This window comes from Anguilla rostrata, chromosome 1, assembly GCF_018555375.3.
Source record: "Anguilla rostrata isolate EN2019 chromosome 1, ASM1855537v3, whole genome shotgun sequence".
In the NCBI taxonomy this organism is placed as follows: domain Eukaryota; kingdom Metazoa; phylum Chordata; class Actinopteri; order Anguilliformes; family Anguillidae; genus Anguilla; species Anguilla rostrata.
Genome location: NC_057933.1, coordinates 80,943,658 through 80,966,448, shown reverse-complemented (window position 1 = coordinate 80,966,448; position 22,791 = coordinate 80,943,658). Strand labels below are relative to the sequence as shown.

At 44.7% G+C, this 22,791-nt stretch overlaps 1 protein-coding gene and 1 long non-coding RNA gene across 6 annotated transcripts in view; both read right to left on the bottom strand.

Moving 5' to 3' along the window:
- Positions 1 to 1,101: 1,101 nt before the first annotated feature.
- LOC135237437 (uncharacterized) lies at positions 1,102 to 3,259 on the bottom strand. Its single transcript, XR_010324826.1, has 3 exons — positions 3,221 to 3,259; positions 1,455 to 3,023; positions 1,102 to 1,360 (listed from the first exon to the last, which is right to left on the bottom strand). It is a non-coding gene; the product is annotated as an uncharacterized LOC135237437 (long non-coding RNA).
- Positions 3,260 to 3,436: 177 nt separating this feature from the next.
- LOC135237291 (B-cell receptor CD22-like) overlaps positions 3,437 to 22,791 on the bottom strand; it is a 78,095-nt gene continuing 58,740 nt past the window's right edge. For 2 of the 5 annotated variants that reach the window (XM_064304323.1, XM_064304332.1), the window contains one exon: positions 3,437 to 4,002. In XM_064304323.1, the coding sequence (XP_064160393.1) occupies positions 3,623 to 4,002 (380 nt within the window). In that variant the 3' untranslated portion in view covers positions 3,437 to 3,622. Of the gene's footprint in view, positions 4,003 to 5,010; positions 5,305 to 6,588; positions 6,856 to 7,685; positions 7,965 to 8,785; positions 9,137 to 9,446; positions 9,503 to 10,150; positions 10,996 to 22,791 lie in introns of those variants that run through there. The other 3 variants (XM_064304305.1, XM_064304341.1, XM_064304314.1) reach the window with 3 other exon arrangements.

Here is a 22,791-nt window from a genome sequence, read left to right as displayed (position 1 = left end):
CCTTGGCCTGTTATTGCCGCCCATGGCATGTCATATCATCTCTATGCAGATGATATTCAACTTTTCTACTCTTTCTCTCCCACAGACACTCAGGTCTCCGATCGCATATCCGCCTGCCTGAGTGACATCCAGAGCTGGATGACCAAACACCAGCTCAAGCTCAACACAAACAAAACGGAACTTCTCCATATTCCTTCTCTTACCTCTCCCACTTCTCATCTCCCCATTTCTTTAGGAGACACTCCCCTACACCCTTCACAGAGTGCCCGAAATCTTGGAGTTGTGCTCGACAACAGGCTGTCACTCTCTGAGAATATCGCGGCAACCACCCGGTCGTGCAGGTTCATCCTATACAATATCCGCAGAATAAGACCACTCCTCACCAATTATTCCACACAGCTCCTGGTCCAGGCCATGATACTGTCACGTCTGGACTACTGCAACTCCCTCCTGGCTGGTCTCCCAGCATCAGCCACCAGACCCCTTCAGCTCATCCAGAATGCAGCAGCACGTCTGGTTTACAACCTCCCTCGTGACTCCCACGTCACTCCCCTCCTCATCTCCCTCCACTGGCTACCAGTGCAAGCTCGCATCCGGTTTAAGACACTGGTGCTTGCTTTCCAAGCAGTCAAGGGTCAGCTCCTGGTTATCTGCAGAAGATGATCAGACCCTACAAGCCGGCCAGATCGCTCCGATCGGCTACTACAGGGCGGCTGATTCCTCCCCCTACACGAGCAGCAACAAGGTCTCGACTCTTTGCAGTTCTGGCCCCACGATGGTGGAACGATCTTCCAGTGGAGGTCAGAACAGCAGAGTGTCTGAGCACCTTCAAACGGAAACTCAAGACGCACCTCTTCTCTGTGTACCTCTCTCCTCTTCCCTAAACCCCCTCCCATAACTATAAAAAAAAAAAAAAAAAAAAAAAAAAAAAAAATTTTTGTTCAGACTATCTTGTTTCTCCTTATTGTATGCATCATAGTAAAGGCTTTTTATCTACATGTTGTTCAATGGACTTAAGCGGACTTGATCCTGAGTTTGGTTACTCTGTTGTAAGTCGCTCTGGATAAGAGCGTCAGCTAAATACCTATAATGTAATGGAGGCTGGAGGAGCCGAGAGTGTTGGTGCTGACGCAGAGGAGAGTGGGCGTGTCTCCCTGTGATTGGCGCATGGTGAGGGAGCTCCTCAGGCCTGTGTTCCCCAGCTGCTCCTCCCTGATGACTCTGTCAGTAGAGTTAGTGACCCACAGTCCAGACACACGCCACTCCATGCTGGGAGAGGGATTCCCACGGCTCTCACAGGAGCAGCTGATCTCTGCTGCAGTTCTGCTGCAGCTCCCAGAGCCAGAGATCTGAGGCATGTCTGAACACAGGATCCACAGTTACTAATATGACAGCTGCACACATATAACAATAATATGATTTATACAATTATATAATAGATGCAGTGAACATACATATCACATTGAGCTGTACAGTTGATGAGTTCTCCTTGCCATGTTCATTCTGTGCTTCACAGTAGTACTGTTCACTGCCACTGGACTCAGTCACATTGAATGTGAGGTTCTGTCCAGTTCCTACATTGCTCATGTCTGTCCCACTCACTTTATACCAGGTGTAGTTCTGCACTGGTGGGTTGACATTATTGCTGCAGGTCAGAGTCACAGAGCTGCCTGCAAACACTGAGTCAGAGGGACTGACAGACACTGAGGTGTTCTTCAGAGGATCTGGAAGAAAAATATTTGTTTTTTAAAAGGCAATGTAGCAAGCTTCTCTATTGCTAATGAACCCAAGTATTGTCATATTTCTTCCCTCACTAATGATCAAAATTACCTTGGAATTTATGAAGAAACACAGCTTATTGCCATAGCTAGACCCATAATGCTAAAAAAATGGTTTGTACTGGTTTTTTCTGTTGTACAATTAATGGAAAGGTGGAAAAATCATTAGATTTTGATTTTTGGAATGAAGTTTCAAATCATTTTATATATATTTTGTTCGAGAGCATTTAGCAGACATCCTTATCCAAAGAAAGTTACTCAGCTTTGGCTTTTTTACGTTGTACCTATTCATATATTTGGATAAATACTGAAGCAGTTGAGTAAGTACACTGCTCAAGGGTGCAATGCAGTTCCCCGCCCATGAATCAAACCCACAACCTTTAGTTTGCAAGACCAGTTCTTTACCCATTATATTGAACTACCACCTGGCAATTTAACATAATCGAGAAAATCCCAAAAAATAACTGTGCTTTCTGCCTGATGTGACTCTTCTGAGAAACAACTTGATGAGCCAATCTGGCTTTCCAGGGCTGGAGGTCTAATGGTAAAAAGCACTGCATTCATATCTGTTGCTGTGGAAAAAACAGTCAAAGAGTAAGAGCAGAGGGTGAGTGGTGATTGGAGAGCACAGACAACTACGGTGACAATGAATCACAGACATTCGCTGTGACTGTGGGACACAAACCATAGCGGTGAATCACAGACACTCCAACAGTAAATCACAGATCGATAACAGTCACAGGCTGAGTATTCACAATGCACTGGGACTCTAAATACAGCACTCACACAGGACGTCTACACGAAGAGCACTAGGTCTCTAAATACAGCATTCACACAGGACGTCTACACGGAGAGCACTGGGACTCTAAATACAGCACTCACACAGGACGTCTACACGGAGAGCACTGGGACTCTAAATACAGCACTCACACAAGACGGCTACACGGAGAATGGTGGATTTTTGAGCGCTGATGATGTTCTTGGCCTGGCACGTGTATTCCCCGGCGTCGCTTGCACTGATGTGCTCCCATTTGAGGTCTCGCCCGTCAGACCGTCCGTTAGAAGGCACGGGAACCTCGGTCCTTCCTGGACCCCTCTGTCCACCAGGCTCTGTAATCGTGCGGAACCAGGTGTAGCCGTAGGGCTCAGGACGGGCGTTGGTCTCGCAGGTGAGGGTCAGGCTTTCGCCGGCCTTCACCCCTCCCTGACAACAGCTGGCCTTAATCTTTGTGCCTCTGGGTCCATCTGGGGAAAAAAAGGGAATACATTATTTGTTTACCAAATACACTGGCTAGGCAGGAAGACATGAACAGGCCGATCCTGGGCTGGACGGCGTGCGCTCGACATCGAAACACTCTCGTGTTCTTGTGTTCTCGCGTTCTCGCGTCTCCATGTCGCCGCCGTTCCACTGAGCATGACATGAGCAGCAGCGGCGGACTCACAGTTAACGGTGATCGTAACCTCCGGGGAATCCCCCGAGCGATGTGGCCGGGGATGGGCAAAAATAATGTCAAAAATATAAACATATATTTATAGTTACAAAAAAAAAATACTAAAAGTCTCCAAAATTATCTATCAACCACAAAGCCATTAAAGTGGTGGAGGCATTCATTGCTTTACCAGTGGCACAGAGATATAAACCATGCTAAAAAAGAACATGAGCGTGAACCCTTATTTTATTATGAAGTATGAATCGGCAGATATTTCAAACATGGGTATCGCACTCAGCATCTCCCCTTACTCTGGTAGCAGTTGCTATCTGCTAGTTGCAAAACTACTTGCAAGGTCAGGACTGCCTGTTACAAACTGATAGAGTGATGGGGAGACCGCACCAGCAGATACCCCTAACGGGGCCACCCGGCACAAGGAACTGAAACAAGCATGACATTAGCATCTCGGGACTCCGCCCACTTACAGTGCACTACCAGGTCCTTTGTGGTTTCTTTCAGGCCCTCAGAGTTTTTGGCCCGGCAGGTGTACCGGCCCGCTTGTTCGACAGACGTGATGAAGGAGGCGACGAGAGAGGTGCGTGTTGGCTGGTCCGTGTAATTTCCTTGGAGGCGTTTGGGGTGCCGGGACAGGTCAGAGAGGCGATCGGAGGAGGGCGGGGCCCAGGTCAGGGTGAGCTCGGACAGAGGGAAGCTCTCCACAGAGCAGTGGATGGTGACCAGGCTGGACTCTCTCACCTCGCTATCCATGGACAGGTTGAGGCCTGTAGGCCCGTCTGTGGGTGGGGAAACAGACGAGAGCCGAGATGGTAAGCCTGGGCAAAGACGTGTGCGATGGGGGGTAGGGAGGGGGATGGGGGGGGGAGGAAGAGGAGAGGAAGGAAAGTGCTGTAACGTCACTCTGTATAACACAAGCAAACCTGGTTTCAGTGAAAACAAGACCAGAAAAACACCGTGACAGCACGGCACAGACTGTGACAGAGAAGCACAGACAGAGACAGGGCAGCACAGACTGTGACAGAACAGACTGACGAGCACACTACAGACACTGACAGGGCAGCACAGACAACACAGCAGACTGTGACAGTGCTGAAGATTATGACAACACAAACTGTGATCGCGCTGAAAAAACAGTCAAAGAGTAAGAGCAGAGAACGGATGGTGATTGGAGAGCACAGACAACTACGGTGACAATGAATCACAGACATTCGCTGTAACAGTCACAGGCTGAGTATTCACAATGCGCTGGGACTCACACCTGACGTATACACAGAGAGCACTGAGACTCTAAATACAGCACTCACACAGGACGTACACACGGAGAGCACTGGGACTCTAAATACAGCACTCACACAGGACGTCTACACGGAGAGCACTGAGACTCTAAATACAGCACTCACACAGGACGTCTACACGGAGAGCACTGGGACTCTAAATACAGCACTCACACAGGACGTCTACACGGAGAGCACTGGGACTCTAAATACAGCACTCACACAGGACGTCTACACGGAGAGCACTGGGACTCTAAATACAGCACTCAAACAGGACGTCTACACGGAGAGCACTGGGACTCTAAATACAGCACTCACACAGGACGTCTACACGGAGAGCACTAGGTCTCTAAATACAGCGCTCACACAGGACGTCTACACGGAGAGCACTGGGACTCTAAATACAGCACTCACACAGGACGTCTACACGGAGAGCACTGGGACTCTAAATACAGCACTCACACAGGACGTCTACACGGAGAGCACTGGGACTCTAAATACAGCACTCACACAGGACATCTACACGGAGAGCAGTGGAGTTTTCAGCGCTGATGATGTTCTTAGCCTGGCACGTGTATTCCCCGGCGTCGCCTGCACTGATGTGCCAGAATCTGAGGTATCGCCCATCAGACCTGACCATCCTTCCTGGACCCCTCTGTCCACCAGGCTCTGTAATCGTGCGGAACCAGGTGTAGCCGTAGGGCTCAGGACGGGCGTTAGTCTCGCAGGTGAGGGTCAGGCTTTCGCCGGCCTTCACCCCTCCCTGACAACAGCTGGCCCTAATCTTTGTGCCTCTGGGTCCATCTGGGGGGAAAAAAGTGAATACATTATTTGTTTACCAAATACACTGGCTAGGGAGGACGACATGAACAGGCCGATCCTGGGCTGGACGGCCTGCGCTCGACATCGAAACACTCTCGTGTTCTCGCGTTTTCGCGTCTCCATGTCGCCGCCGTTCCACAGAGCATGACATGAGCAGCAGCGGCGGACTCACAGTTAACGGTGATCGTAACCTCCGGGGAATCCCCCGAGCGATGTGGCCGGGGATGGGCAAAAATAATGTCAAAAATATAAACATATATTTATAGTTACAAAAAAAAAATACTAAAAGTCTCCCAAATTATCTATCAACCACAAAGCCACTAAAGTGGTGGAGGCATTCATTGCTTTACCAGTGGCATAGAGATATAAACCATGCTAAACAAGAACATGAGCGTGAACCCTTATTTTATTATGAAGTATGAATCGGCAGATATTTCAAACATGGGTATCGCACTCAGCATCTCCCCTTACTCTGGTAGCAGTTGCTATCTGCTAGTTGCAAAACTACTTGCAAGGTCAGGACTGCCTGTTACAAACTGATAGAGTGATGGGGAGACCGCACCAGCAGATACCCCTAACGGGGCCACCCGGCACAAGGAACTGAAACAAGCATGACATTAGCATCTCGGGACTCCGCCCACTTACAGTACACTACCAGTTCCTTTGTGGTTTCTTCCCGCCCCTCAGAGTTTTTGGCCCGGCAGGTGTACCGGCCCGCGTGTTCGACAGACGCGATGAAGGAGGCGGCGAGAGAGGTGCGTGTTGACTGGACCGTGGACTTTCCTTGAGGGCGTTTGGGGTGCCGGGACAGGTCAGAGAGGCGATCGGGGGAGGGCGGGGCCCAGGTCAGGGTGAGCTCCGACGGTGGGAAGCTCTCCACAGAGCATTGGATGGTGACCAGGCTGGACTCTCTCGCCTCGCGATCCATGGAAAGGGTGAGGCCAGTAGGCCCGTCTGTGGGTGGGGAAACAGACGAGAGCCGAGACGGTAAGCCTGGGCAAAGACGTGTGCGGTGGGGGGGGGGGAGGAAGAGGAGAGGAGGGAAAGTGCTGTAACGTCACTCTGTATAACACAAGCAAACCTGGTTTCAGTGAAAACAAGACCAGAAAAACACTGTGACAGCACGGCACAGACTGTGACAGCACGGCACAGACTGTGACAGGGAAGCACAGACTGTGACAGAACAGACTGACGAGCACACTACAGACACTCTCCATGTCGCCGCCGTTCCACAGAGCATGACGTGAGCAGCAGCGGCGGACTCACAGTTAACGGTGATCGTAACCTCCAGGGAATCCCCCGAGCCCGCGGAGTTTGAGGCTTGGCAGTGGTAAGAGCCTCTGTCCTCGAGTCGTACGGCCGGGAAACGGAGCACTGGGCCAGTTTCACCCAGGGCGGTGCGGTCTCTGTACCAGGAGTATGACCGCACGCTTGGATTGCTGCTCTGGACCTCGCAGGTCAGGCTGACTGCAGCTCCTTCATAGATCCCCTCCAATGTCCTGCTCGCTGTTATCCTGACCTCCTTTGGAGCGTCTAAATAAGAATGCAGATTGGTCTGTGGTGATTTTCAGATTGTTTCAGGGTGCTTACAGATGCATTATGTGCTGTTCCACTGGATTTAATCAATGCTTTTGAGTCAATAAGTTCTTAATCAATCACAACTTACTTAATCAACGGATAATCAATCGTCTTTTACAAGGTTTTTTCATGTTGTATACTACTGTAAATATTCACTGTTCACTATGGTTACAGGAGCTAGTGCTAAACAAACAAAATAAACTGGTTGCATGCCTTAATCAACAACTAGCTACACACTAACGGTAGGATTTCTGTTGACCCACAGCACACGCTGTCAAACTGAGTCCATTTGGTTTCCTGCCGGATCTATAGAGCACCCCGGATTTGGTGGCTCATATTCAATAAAAGCACCACATACCAGATTTGGCTTTTCAGTCACCTGCTTTTTTCAGGAACTAATCGACAGCAGGTAAAACTTTGTGGGACATACAGGGACACGAGGTCATACTCAATGGGTGTCACATAAGGGACATGACATTTTTGGCACATACAGGGCAGCCCTGGACAGACATGACAGGTTGCCATTTTTTCGTAATAAATGTATCATGCAGAACACAAGGGATATTAGCTGCACACTGTGTATTGCTAATGGGGATCCTAAATAAATAAATAAATGAGGAAGAAAGCTTTCTGTAAACTATGGGAAAAAATGCACAGAGACTGGATCAATAGCATTGTGGGTAATTCAGATATCAGTTATGTGTAAAACGTAGCTTCGGTGTCTCTGATATGAAGATTGCAGCGTCGGCAGGTAAAACAATAAAAATTTTAATTGCGCGACTTACATTCCACGGCCAGCGTGATGTTTCTGGAGGCGCACGCGTCGTTGCTCGGCGACGGCCAACAGGAGAACTCCACCCCGTTATGTGACCAGTCCGCTTTGAAGCGCAGCTGGGCTGTTTTCGCACCCTGGGTGTCAATGACTTCACTGGAGGCCAGGCCTGGCCCTGAGCTACGCCACTCAGGGCTGTACTGGCAGGGCCCCACGGTGGAGCACCGCAAAATCACCTCCGTCCCCGTCTGGACCAACTCCGGCCCTGTTACGCTGACCTGGCAAGGGCTCTCTGCAGAGGTTCGACAGGGGAAGATCGTTATGATGATGAAGATGGTGATGATGATGATGATGATTACGATCATGAATATGATGATGAAGATGATTAAAATGAGGATGATAATGATTATGATGAAGAAGATGATTATGATGATGATGATGATGATTATCATCAGTTTCATCATCATGTGTTAATCTGTGATGGATTTTTTTAGTTGCCTAAAGACTATTTTTGTCATGTTCTGGGCTTCTTTGTCTGAGGAAAGCGTGCAGCCCCCTCTGCTCGGGGGCTATCATTGTAAAGCAACGTGCGGTCTCTTGGCTGGCTCATACGACTATCGTGAATGTGAGTAATTGTACACAGTCCCTCATAAAATACATAAATGCAGATGCTCATGGTGATAATGAGATGATATCTGTGTTTAAGTGAGCCCAGAACAAAATAAAATGAAACCAGCTTAATTGCATAGCAGCCATCTGCAAATATAAGCAAAAGCATTACTGTGGGTAACCTTGAAGTATGTTCCTTCAGGCTTTCGAGTTGTGAATATCTGAAATGACAATGCTGACAGTTTTGCCAGTAGCAGGTTAAGGGACAACAGCTATCAGCATTCATATTGTACACAGATTCCTTACAAATACATCACTGTTGGTAACTGAAGCATGCTTCTTCAGGATTGCCGGTTGTGCATCTTTGCAACGACTGCCGCTTAAATCATAAATCCAATACCAGACAAATACTTTTCATACAGTAGACAATTAGACAACTACTGGATGGTGAACATAAAGGGGCCTCTATCATATATATATATATATCACTGCAAAATAACTTACCCTGAACATCAAGACTCATTGTCGAGCTGCTCAGTTTATAAGAAGGCTCATCTTCATCATAGTATCTAACCGAGTAATTTCCGCTGTCTTGCGGGCTCAGGTTACTGATGGTCAATCTGTATAAATCCCCAGTGGAACCCACAGACACTCTGTTTTTAAATTCACTCGCGGCGGGTTTGTCAGGTTTGAGGCTGTGCACAATTGTGCCCTCAAAATCCTTTGCCTCCTTATTCCACACGGCGTCCTTCAACCAAACACTGTACCCAGAATTCCCTATATTGGACAGAGTTAATTGGACCGTCACACAGGAGCCCTCTTTGGCCGTCATCTTACTGACACTGCAAGCAGAGTCTTACGGTAGAAAAGGAGAGAGAAAGAGAGGGAGAGAAAAGAAGGAACCATTAGAGAAGTCAGTCTGCCTCTAAAGTGGATTTTTCTGTTCTTAATATTGCACTGTTGGATTGCAGAAGAAAGATAATCCTCAGAAGTTAACATTGTGTTCATTCATAAAACCGTGGTTGCTATGCTGATCGTCATGCGTACAGTAACAAGGACCGATTTCTACTGGGGAAAAAAATGCTTATGAGTGAAGTGTGTCAGTGACAGAGACAAGGGCATAACGAAACATGCAAGGGACAGGGATGTCGTAGCAGGTACATACCACCGATCAGAAAGAAGACCATGGCCCAGAAAGAGATCATGATCAGTGTGAGAAATCTGGAAAAGAAGACACTGTGAACCCACTTATGAACTGTTAAAAAAACAGCATTATTTAATTAATTGCAGTCCAAGACACCATTCTATATTGTGAACAATCTACACAGCCTACTCTTTCCTAGTACACCCAGAAAGATCAGCATCTGAATAAAATAAACATCTTACGCAAGGATGTGTTGTACAATCAGGGATCCACACAGAATTTGAGTCAAAAGCACGTCATATCTCCACAGTATCTCCACTAGTAATCTTCTAAAATATTAATATGTACAGTATGGTGTTAATATTTTTGAATAAGAATATTTGACTGAAATATCTTTCATATTTGAGTGCATATCTTTCCTGAATGGAGTTACTAAATTAGTTAAATCAACGTACCTCTATTTTGAACTCAAAAGGCCACAATAACAGCAAAGTCAATTTCTATTTAAAGCGATAACACTTGCTATTTGTTTTCCCAGACCAGAAACAAGGCAGAGTACAGACAAAAGCTACTAAACTCACAAACATTCAAATGAAATGTTAATAACTGTTGTAGCAATGGCATTGATACCTGTACCTGGAGGGGGGGTAGAGAGACAACCCCATCAGAAACAGAAATGCTGGAAATCATTTACCCATGAAAGAATTGTAAAAGTGGCTGCTTACCTACAAGTTGGATGTGACAGAGGATTAGAAATCAGCTACAGTTAATCTGGATGTACTATGTCCTTATCGTAAAATGACTGAAACTTAAAAATGGCCCCTCTTCCTTAGACAGGAAATATACACACACAGAACCCCCCTTCTTGGTAGTGCATTTTCACAGTTTAGCCAAGTGTCAAAAGAAAAAAAAAGAACCTGTTTCCTGCAGAGGATGCGGTGGGAAGTGTCACTGTCTTTCTTTCTCACTCAATACTGTATTTTTGTACTTCCCCCCACTGTTTTAAATAGTCTTCTGCAGCTGTTACTGGGAACCGACTTCTTCATGGAAAGAAGGGAGAGAAATAAGATTCTTTTTGGATATTTGCAATGAGTTTATTCCCAGAACCAAAGCATCATCACTCAATACCTGATCTCATAATGCAGCAAGTGATAATAACAACGGAGCCAAGTTCAGCAAGCGTTGCCATGAAATATCACTTCAAGTCATTTTGCATTTTTTGTTTTCATTAAAGAGCTTTCTTATGTCTGATGTAATGTTCACGGTGCAAGAAATACATGGAAAATTAACAAACAAAAATATCAAATTAATGCAAATGCGTAATGCAACATGAACAGTACAGGCCGAAAAGTATTAGGCCACCTCCGGTTTTTTTTTTTTTTTTTTTTCTTAAATTGGTCGCGAAAAATTCAGTTTCTCAATCTGCCCCCCCAACTGCAGCCGCCACCACCCTTTCCGCATCGGCGGCCATGTCGTCGATGGCGCCATTGAGCGCCAAGAACATGGTGGCGAAGGAGCGGCTGGCGGACTTGGACAGGCAGCGACATCTCCACCACGCGGGCACCAGTGGGCTTCTGTTTCTCTGTGGCTGCCAGCAGCTTCTTCACGGCGCCCTTGGTGACCTCCCGGGAGAGGGGGCAGGCACGCAGGACCTTGAGCCGCATCCCGTCCCGCTCCCTTAGGCGGGCCAGCCCCTCCAGCGACACGTCGTCCAGGCCCAGCGAGTCGCCACATTTCCTCCAGGATTTCGGGGAAGTCCAGGGTCTCCAAGGCGGTGCCACGTACCAGGAAGACCCTCGGGGAAGCCAGGCCCTCCGACCCCAACGACTCCTGGCTGACTTTCCGCCTAGGCTCCATGGACTCCTGTGAGTCGTGCTCAGAGGCCAGCAAGGCGAAGTACACAGCCTCCCTCTGGAGCGATCTGGCCTCCCGCCACACGAGGGCGCTGTTGCTGCAAAACCGCATCCGAGAGGACGTCACGATGACGGCATTGTAGCGCAGGAACTTGACTTTCTTGTACACCTCTGGGTCAAAGGGAGAGCCATCAGGGACCACGGGCAGGTCCCACAGTCGGATGTCGGGGTGTTTGGGTTTTGGGTAAACTGTCAGCTCCTCTTGGGGGCTGGGGGAGGGGAACTGGGCCGCCCCACCGTCCCCGGGCCCCAGGCCGCGTAGGGAGTTGAGGAGGGCGGTTTTCTCCGGGCTGCTCTCCCCCACCACAGCGATGTTCACCCTGCTGATGAGCAGGTCCTCCACCGCCTCCTTCACCTCAGCGAGCCCCTTCTTCTCCATGGACTCCTTCAGCACCTCCAGGAGGGTCAGGCTCCTTAGCATGTCCACCATGGAATCCGTCCTCAGCTGCAAAGCTCCAGACACCAACAAAATGACAAATGACAAATCGTACCATTTTTCAGGAGTGGCCTGGTCTTGATCCCCAGAGGTCCAGGGTCTGCTAGTTTTTGTTTTCGCCTTAAAAACGAAAACCTAGAAACCAGACGATGTGCGTTAACTGTGAAATCAACTGCTTTAATCGATCGACTAAGTGCTGAGTGGAAATGAAAATGCAGATATTTTGCGGGTCTCCAGGGCCAAAGCTGTCAACCCCTGACTGTGATTTACCTGCTAATAACTTCAATGAGTATTAGGCAACGTGTTAGGAGCACAGCTGAGAATGCTTTTAAACTGTATGACTTTATGGAACACAATTTAATATATATTCAGAATTCTCACAAAAACATGCTGTTGTGAAATGATTCAGTTATTACTTTTAAACACTTTTTTTTAGAAATAGTTTGAAATTATATTTGAAATACTGAGAATACTGAGTATTTAAATCACAAAATGTATTTAAGGAACATTTGCCTTTATTCACAATTATCTTCAAATGTCTTTAAAAATACTGAATTTTCAAATAAAAAGGGTTTGATTTAATGAAATTATTTGAAAATACTTTCACAACATAAAGCCGGTGGTGCAACATAAGCAATTGCACTAAGCTGTTGAAAGACTTGAGAAGCATTGTGTCATGGTCCTGTTTTCCTGTCTGTGTTTCCCTTGTTGGGCCGCCAGATGGCGGCACTTCTGTTTTGTGTCCTGCTCCCCCCCTGTTAATTGTATGATTGTTTCATTGTCTCGTTATCCCATCATTGTTCCCACCTGTGTCTTATCCCCTCCTTTTGGTTTGATTGTTTTTTGAGTTCACCTGTGTCTTGTTACCCCTGTCTATTTAAGTTCTCTGTTCCCTTGACTCGGGTGCTGGTTCCTTGTGTTTGTTTCCTGACTTTCATGTACCTGCCTTCTTGTGTTTGTTTCCTGACTTTCATGTACCTGCCTTCTTGTGTTTGTTTCCTGACTTTCATGTACCTGCCTTCTTGTGTTTGTTTCCGATGTCTGTTTGCAAACCACCGATTATACCTGCCTGTGTTTTGTTTGACCTGCCCTTGTGCTCTGTTTGACCTGCCCTTGTCCTCTACCTGCCTGTGTTCTGCCCTGACCATGTTTGTGAGTTCCTCTTGTTTTCGGTTTTATTTAGATATTTTTTGAGTTGTTTTGCCCTTCGTGTCCTTTTCTGTTCCCTGTTTGTTTGCCTTTCTGTAAGTAAAGTCTTTGTTAATTTTCTCCCTTTTGAGTTTCGTGTTTTTTTTTTTTTTTTTTCCACTCTGCGCCTGGGTCCCAGCACCCGTCCCGTTACACATTGGATATGTGAGAACCTATCAGCTCTGAAATTCAAGCGTTTTGTCCAATTTAGAGGACAGTATTGACTAGAATGCGTCAGGTGACTGCTGATGGCTCCAGTCCAACTGTACCAATTTCCATTGTTAATTGGTGGTGAGAATGTATAGATGAATTTTATTTTCTGTGTCTAACCTTTATCTGTGTCTAAGAAGGAACTGTTTGCATAGCTGTCGAATGCTCTGACCACAGAAAAAGAGGAAATGCAGTAAAAGCCACTAACTTTCAAAATATTTCATGGGAACAAACAAACTGGCAAGTAACTTATCAAGAAGTCTGAGTTTGCCATTTCCCATGCAAAGACATGTACGGGCATTTAGGCTACTGACTGTTAGAGGCAGCACATGGGTTGTTTAAAATTGCCGACATAGGCTACCCATGCCCAAATTCAACCCCTAGCCCGAAGGAGTATTGTACAAAGAACTCTGGGATATTTTAAATATTTTACAATTGTATTTGTAATTTAATACATTTTTAAAAGGCTCTAAATACTATTTGAAAAAGTATTTGGTTTCCCAGGAAAGCATTTATTTAAAGGAATGTATGTTTTTATAACTGTTTGTGAAAGTATTTGGTTTTGTCAGGGATTCGGGGGTTGGACCCAGGCACAGAGTAAAAAAACACGGGAGACTCCAAAAGGAAAATTCAAACAGACTTTACTTAACAAACAGGGAACAAACAAAAAGCCACAAGGGGCAAAACCACAAACACAAAAAGATTCTTAAGAACTGAAAAAAACAAAACAGAACACGGGCAGGGCGGAACACAGGCAGGGTGGAACACACACAAGCAGGAACGCAGGCAGAAACACAAGGAACCAGCACCCGAGTCAGGAAACAAAGAACTTAAATAGACAAGGGTAACAAAACACAGGCGAACTCAATGAACAATCAAACCAGAAAAGGAGGGGATAACAAGACACAGGTGGGAACAATGATAGAATAATTAAAACCAATAATACAATTAACACAGGGAGGGAAAACAAACTGAAACACAAAACTGAAGTGCCGCCATCTGGCGGCCAAAAGGGGAAAAACAGAAACAGAAAATGCGGAACCGTGACAGGTTTTCCAATAAAATATTTTTAATAAATCAAATACAAAATATTTCATAAATACTAAAGTGTGAGTGTGAATTATCTTTGTTGTAATTGTTATCTTTACTGTACTTTAGAACTGAAAAAGCACCACCAGGTGGAGGACATGGCCGTCTTCTCTCTGCCCAGCAGGAGAGGGCACTAGCAGACATGGCGGTTCAAAGAAATGACATACGGATCAAGAAAATCCAAACAAAACATTCTGGCAGATAACGGAATCTTCCAAAACATCCACTCAATCAGCCTAACAACAATTGGGCGAACTTTGAAAAAGCACCAAATCACAATGAAACAAATTTACTTGGTGCCTTTGCTAAGGAATGAAGATAGAGTGAAGGCTTTGAGGGTGGCATATTTTCAGGTATGTGTATAGCAATGTTGCAATACTACAGTAGCGAATACTTTAGCGACCCATCCTCTATAAATGTGTAGACTGGTTGACATTATGCCCTAGACATCACATTAGTATTATGTATGTGAGTAGGCCTGCCCATTGGTCTCAAGGGATTTAGGAAAACTAGGCACATGCCTGGGGTCCAATTTCGCCAGGGGGCCCATTCAGCGCTGTCAGGCCTTGCGTGCGCCCTTCCCCTCTTGTTTTCACTTGCCTGTGTATTTGCCCTTGTTGGCCGGGGTGCTGCATGCTGTCGGGAGTAGCAGTCCTGACTGCACGCAGCTGTTCGCAGTCCTTAAGAGGGCAAGGATGATGGGCGTTCACTCTCTCTCTCCACCAGCTGGAAGCCTGACTGCCACAGACGCTGCTGCACTTTTTCCCCGTACATATTTTTATGCTTTAATTAGCACACCCAAACACTTCAGGCACCCAACACCTCCATGCACGCTGATTACTGACGCTGATATAGTTAGTTTGGTTTCGGTTTGGTTTTGTTCTTTTTCATTAAACACTTGTTATTTCCTTCAACTAAAGTCTGGTGTCCGTTTAATGTGTCGGTCCTTGAGCCGGGTCGTCACATGAATTGGGGGCTCGTCCGGGATTGTTTGGGTCACAAACATATCCCTTCTTGACATTTAATTAAAATGGGTAAAGTGTTATAACCGGTTTGCCATGTGGCTCTCTCGATTCGCATTAAGCAGAGCTAGTGTTTGCTTCCTGGTTTGTATGTAGGCGCGGATGTGCGCTGGCGTTCTGGCCTATCAGTGGCGAGTGTGGTACAGGAAGTGCTGGTGAGCTGTTTATGTGCTTGCCTTGTGCAGACCAGCAAGTGCGGGTCTGTTTGGATAGCCCCTTTGAAGTGCAATGGACGTACCAGAGAAAAGCGCAGAGACAGAAGTAGCGGTGCAAAAGTTAGGGGTTTGCAGCACAGGTTGACCACAAAAAAATGTCTCAAACCAACAAGGGAAAAAACCAACATGTAAAAAAAAAAAATAAGAAAAAAAAAACAAAAGAAGTATGAAATGCTCAAATAACAAAATGCCTCTAGCTCTGCTCTTGCCTCTTAAAATACAGAGATCTAAAATACAGCAGATTAGCAATTATAGAACCTTTTAGCTTAACAGACTCACACCATGGCACCCCCAAAACAAGACAGACCAAGGCCCCAAAATACTCATTTATATAATGGTGGCCAGCACCAAAATACAGGGAAAAAAAGGACATAAATATGTATAATAGCTATTACAGGTATTTGAGGAATGACAACAAAATATACATATAATAGTTAATATTTGTATTGCATTTGTTGACTAATAATTTTAAAAGAAGAAAATGAATACATTTTAATAATAATTTTAAGATGACCGTGGGTCCTGTGGTCCCCTCAGGCCATGGATGCAGTGGACTGATAAGCCCTCCCACTAGGAACCAAATAAATGTTCCTTGTTTCCGCCCGCGACCCCTTTTGCGGCGGACCTGTCTGCAGGAATGAAACTTAAAAGCAGGTAATACAAACCGCGGTACAATTACATTATGCTAAATTTAACGTTAAACTAAGTGCGTGCACTCACTTAATAAAACGAAAGTAAATAAAGGATTGTGAAAAACAGAAACCGTGTGGCGAGTTATTTTAAATGATATGTATAAATGTACTTGGAAATATATGGTAAATGGGGTGAATTGTGCTTAGCGCAGCGACCTGTCTGTGACTCGCTCTGCAGCCATCATAGAAGGAATAACGTAATTGAGTTGAATTGCTGTAACGTTGAGCTTGAGTTAGGCTATATTAAAAACATTTCTTTTGACACATGTGGCATTGTGTTTGTTTTAGAAGGAGCTTGGTTGAAGTTGAAGTAAAGCCTTCTAAATTGTTACGCCGTTGAGCGTACGGGTGGAGAGAATAATTGAACTGTGTTTTCGTTACAGCACTGAGTTTTTTTTTCTTCTCTGCTTCAGTGTCAATTGAGGAGGGGTGAGTAGTGATACACTGATCTGGACAGGCAACATGCCGGTGTTTTACTACTAGAGCTGTGAACAATTACCCCAATTAGGCTGTAGCGACAGTGTCCTTCAGGGATACTGTTTGGCGATTTTGGTGGGTCTTTGTTATTTTTGTGTGACTAAATCGGTTTGTGGCATTTGTCCTGGGTTCATTCCGTGGTGTGATGCGCAGTCTGTCAAGTTGTGTGTTATGCTGCAGGGTTGAGTGATTAAATACCCTGCCCTTACGTCACATGACGACTAGGGATTCCGTTAGTATAGCGGGGTGCTGTTTTTTTTCGGGTTGCCTGCCCATTTCTCACTTTGTGCCCTGCTCATCCTTCTTAAATTTTCCGTTCGGGAGGTTGCATCTCTCTTGCAATTCCCTTGTTTGTCACAATTTAACATGATGTCTGACCTTGATGCCATAGAGAGCGGGAAAGTTGAGGGTTTTCGAAGGGAACCGTCAAACAGTGTATTATTGTCCTTTACTAAGGCTGAGTTAAGTCAACTAGTAGTGTTTTGGGGTGGCACTGCAACATCTGCACACAAAAAAGGAGATTTAAGAGACATGGCAATTCAATTGGCATCTGAACAGGACATTGCGTTTTCCTTAGCACCCATGCCAGCTGCACTGCCATCTCAAGAGCCAGAGAGTGAGTCTGAATTGGAACATGAGATGTCGTTTCGGGACCTGGTGCAATTAGAGACAGTCAAGCATGACTTTGAAATGCAGAGGTTAAGGCTTGAGGTTGGAAAAGTAAAATCCGAACAAGATTTAAAGGAGAAAATTGAGTTTGCAAAACTACAATTTGAACAGGATAAGTTGGCTTGAGCGTGAGAAATTTAAAGAGCAAAGTACTAAGACAATCGTTGGTAGTCGACCTGGGTTTGAGGCTTCTGTACTTGGTTCTTTAGATGGGAATTCTGGCTCCTCTGGTTTTGATGTCACCCGCAATCTTTGTCCAATCCCTAAATCTTCTGAAAAAGACCCAGACACGTTTTTTGTGCTGTTTGAGAGACTAGCTAAAGTTCTTAATCGGCCGGAGGATGAACAAGTCGTTATGCTGCAGTCAGTGTTGGTTGGTAAAGCGCAAAAAAATTCTCCTTCGACGTTTCAGAGACTCATGAACAGGGTGTCGGCGGGCCTAGAGGGTTGCGCTGCGTACATGGATGCCGTCGTTGTCTTTAGTGACATGTGGACACAGCAAGCGCCGGCGTTGGGGCTGGAATGTAATTGGGCAGAGGGCCACTGTTGATGTCCCGGGACAGCGTGGAGCCAACATCTCAATGTGTGCTGCCATTTCCCACATTGCAGTTGAGGCTCGTGACCCTCTGCTGGGGGCATACAACTCTGTGCACCTCATACATTTTCTGGATGGGCTGCACAACCGTCTCTTACAGCCAAATGCTCAGATGGTGTTCATCATTGTCTGGGACAATGTAAACTTCCATCGTGCATTGGCTGTGCGAGACTGGATGGGCTGTAAACCAGAGTTCCGATCAAAATTCCTTTCACCTTACTCCCCCTTTCGGAACCCCATCGCGGAGTTTTTCTCGGCCTGGAGGTGGAAGGTATACGATAGGCGTCCATATGAGCAGGCAATGCTCCTTCAGGCCATGGATGAGGCATGCGATGACATTACAGCCCAGCAGTGTCAGGGGTGGATAAGGCACTCTAAACAATTTTACCAGCGCTGTCTTGCCAACGAAGACATCAGATACAACGTCAACGAAATTCTGTGGCCAAATGCAGCGGAGAGGCAAAAATGCTGCTTAAGCATTTTTTTTTTTTGTACTTTACAGTAAAGTTTGTTGTTACTGTAACTGTTTTTGCTTTTACTGTTTTTGTTTTTACTGTACAATACAGTTGTGTTTACAGTACTACATTACTGTATAATTTTTCTTTAATGATTAAACTTCATATAATCTAATCTAATATTTTGTTTGTCTTTCATAAAAACACAAGCGCTATACTGCAGACTATCACAGGGGATGCTTGCTGTACATAATTTCAAGTACCTATGAGGAAATGACCATTAGGCATAGTCTTTTTTGCTAACAAGTATTTTGTTTTTGACCACATTATTTGATAATGGCCCTTGTATTTGACAATGCACCAATAATTAAACTTCAACGATGAACATATGCACTGTTCTGACACTATTGTGGCGATCTTGCCTCCGTTATTGTAGCTAGCTGTAAATATTTGTGAATGCATGATCGTGTTTGTGTTATTAAATGTGCTTAGCCTGTTAATAGTCGCTTATGTAGCGCTAGCTAACTTCGTTGTATTTGTGTTCGTTGGACCCTTACGCTTTTGTATAGTAGTGTTGTTAATGTCGCTGTGAATACCGCTGTAAGTAATGCTAGTTTTGTGTTTTTGTTGTTGTATGCTTGATGTTGCGATTGGCTCTCGCTAATGTCCGGTGATTGGTGCACCGAGGGCAGCGAATTAAGCCAATCAGGGCGTTCCAGGGCTATAAAAGAGCTGTTCGTCCGATCGAACGGGACAGATCTTTAGAACTGTTAATAAGCGGTATCTGCAGCATACGGAAGCTCCGCTGGGGCAATTCGGAAACGGACAAGCCCGTAGCCGCCTCTGTTTTCCGCGCCGAACGCTACACTATGAAACTTTAGCATGAAGTAGAATCTTATTTGGTTCAGTTGTTTCTATTGTGAATGCTATGTATGATTTTGTGCCCAAGATTAGGAGTATAGCATTTTGCGTTATGACGACCACTTTCAAACTCGTTTTTGATCAGAAGGATTTTGTGTTTGGCAGCATTATTTGATGATGACTGTTGTATATTGAAAATGCAGCAATGATTTAACTTCATTGTTTGAAATATCTAATGTTCTGGTGCTGTGATAAACTTTTGCATATAATATTCTCTGATTTGACACTGGTGTTTTTATTTTGCATGCTGCATTACATTTTGAACCCAAAATGAACAGTACAGCATTCTGTGTTAAGAGTTTTGCACATTGAAACTGTTGTGCTAAATGAGTCAAAGCAATCGTACAAAATGTAATTAAATATGGGAGCACAATAGCAGTCATCAAGTAAACTAAAAACATTTTTTTTTACTTTAAAGAAAGCTTCTAATATGAACCTAGACAGTTTTAGTAGACAGTTTATAATCAAATCAGAATTTGATTATTTTTGAACAGTAAATCCACACCTGTACACTTAAACAAATGTTCAATCTTTATTTAATATTTATTAAATATTTATTTAATCTTTATTTAACCAGCAGTACCCCATTCTGATTGATCTCTTTTACAAGGGGGACCTGACATAAAATACAGAGTTACCCATTAAGACAGTTGCCAATGAAGTTACAAACAACAAATGTGCAGTGAGACAATAGTATAATAGAAATTAAAGAGCAGAGCAGAGGCTAAAAACAGGAGCATACGTCAGTCCCTGAGTCATGAATTCCATGTTTGAAATCAGTAATTGATATTAGTCTTTCTCCTTTAAGCTTTTCAGCAGACTGTTTGAACCATAAGATGCAGAATGACTGAAAACCAGCTTTTCAAATTCAGGAGAGAGACAAGGGACTTTTTCAAAACGTATCACATCCCTAGAGCACAATGTAACATTCTTTGAAAGTCCATGAGGATGCAATTTTGATTTGGTGTTCTCAAAAACAGACAGCAGCCGAATTTACATGACAACCTATGGCATGCAGTCATTAAAGCACAAGCGATGCAAGTGAAGTGTACAAAATAGTCATTCTGTAAAAAGAATGAAAAAAACAAAATTCTATTCTCCAGGATAAATACTAAATAAACATCTCTGCAAGTCATAAAAATGCTCTTAGGACAGATAGATAGAAATTACCCTCAACATTCGGTGTTTTTTTTTGTTTTGTTTTTTAAAGCAAAAATAAATCAGCTTTAAAAGAAACACAACATGCTCACATTTTTAATTAGCCCCTGAATCTGGTCTGTTTCCATCTTCAGGGTTCTGATAATCATCGTTCTCTTCTTTGTAGTCCCTGTGTGTTTCTGATGCTTGTTTTTACCTAACATATACAGCACACACACACACACACACACACACACGCAGGTTCATGGTTATTTAAAGGAACACCTCAGTGCACGAACCGGCATAGTCTCAGGGCAGTGCCTATGTTCATATGAAGAGGAAAAAGTGGAAAGACGAAACTTTTTTATTACAAAATTAACTCTTCATAAACTCGTGAAATTAAAAAAATATGTCCAATTATGTATGCATTCTTTGATACAAGCACATTCAGTGGTGCTGAGGAGGAGAACCCAAATATTAATGCAGTAGCTTGCCATTCTTTTATAATAAATGTATCATGCAGAATACAAGGGATAAAGAAGAAAGCTTTCTGTAAACTACGGAAGAAGGCATATGGAAAAAATGCACAGAGACTGGATCAACAGCATTGTGGGTAATTCAGATATCAGTTATGTGTAAAACGTAGCTTCGGTGTCTCTGATATGAAGATTGCAGCGTCGGTGGGTAAAACAATAAAAATTGAAATTATGTGGCTTACATTCCACGGCCAGCGTGATGTTTCTGGAGGTGCACGCGTCGTTGCCCGGCGACGGCCAACAGGAGAACGTCACCCCGTCATGTGACCAGTCCGCTTTGAAGCGCAGCTGGGCTGTTTTCGCACCCTGGGTGTCGGAGACTTCACTGGAGGCCAGGCCTGACCTCGAGCTACGCCACTCGGGGCTGTACTTGCAGGGCCCCACGGTGGAGCACCGCAAAATCACCTCCGCCCCCGTCTGGACAAGCTCCGGCCCTGTTACGCTGACCTGGCAAGGGTCCTCTGCAGAGGTTCGACAGGGGAAGATCGCTATGATGATGAAGACGGTGATGATGATGATGATGATTACGATCATAAATACGATGATGAAGATGATTAAGATGATCATGATTATGATAAAGATGATTATGATGATGATTATCATCAGTTTCATCATCATGTGTTAACCTGTGATGGATTTTTTTAGTTGCCTAAAGACTTTTTTTGTCATGTTCTGGGCTTTGTCTGAATCAAGCCTGTAACCCCCTCTGCTCTGGGGCCTATCATTGTAAAGCAACATGCGTTCTCTTGGCTGGCTGGTACGACCATCGTGAATGTGAGTAATTGTACACAGTCCCTCATGAAATACATAAATGCAGATGCTCATGGTGATAATGAGATGATATCTGTGTTTAAGTGAGCCCAGAACAAAATAAAATGAAACTTAATTGCATAGCGGCCATCTGCAAATATAAGCAAAAGCATTACTGTGGGTAACCTTGAAGTGTGTTCCTTCAGGGTTTTGAGTTGTGAATATCTGAAATGACAATGCTGACAGTTTTGCCAGTAGCAGGTTAAGGGAAAAACAGCTATCAGCATTCATATTGCACACAGATTCCTTACAAATACATCACTGTTGGTAACTGAAGCATGCTTCTTCTGGATTGCTGGTTGTGCGTCTTTGTAATGACTGCAGCTTAAATCATAAATCCAGTACCAGACAAATACTTTTCATACAGTAGACAATTAGACAACTACTGGATGGTGAACATGAAGGGGCCTATATATATATATATATATATAATTGAAAAATAACTTACTCTGAACCTCAAGACTCATTTCAGAGCTGCTCCTTTTCAGTGTGTGATAAGCTTTATCATAGTATCTAACCATGTACTTTCCGCTGTCTTCCAGTGTCAGGTTACTGATGATCAATTTGTAGTTCAGTAAATCCCCAGTGGAACCCACAGACACTCTGTTTTCAAATTCACGCGCGGCGGGTTTGTCAGGTTTGAGGCTGTGCACGATTGTGCCGTCATAATCCTTTGTCTTCTCATTCCACACGGCGTCCTTAAACCAAACAATGTACCCAGGATGCCTTATATCGGACAGAGTTACGTGGACCATCACACAGGAGCCCTCTTTGGCCGTCATCTCACTGGAACTGCAAGCAGAGTCTTACGGTAGAAAAGGGGAGGGAGGGAGGGAGGGAGAGAGAGAGAGAGAGAGAGAGAGAAAAGAAGGAACCATTAGAGAAGTCAGTCTGCCTCTAAAGTGGATTTATCTGTTCTTAATATTGCACTGTTGGATTGCAGCAGACAGATAATCCTCAGAAGTTAACATTGTGTTCATTCATAAAACCGTGGTTGCTAT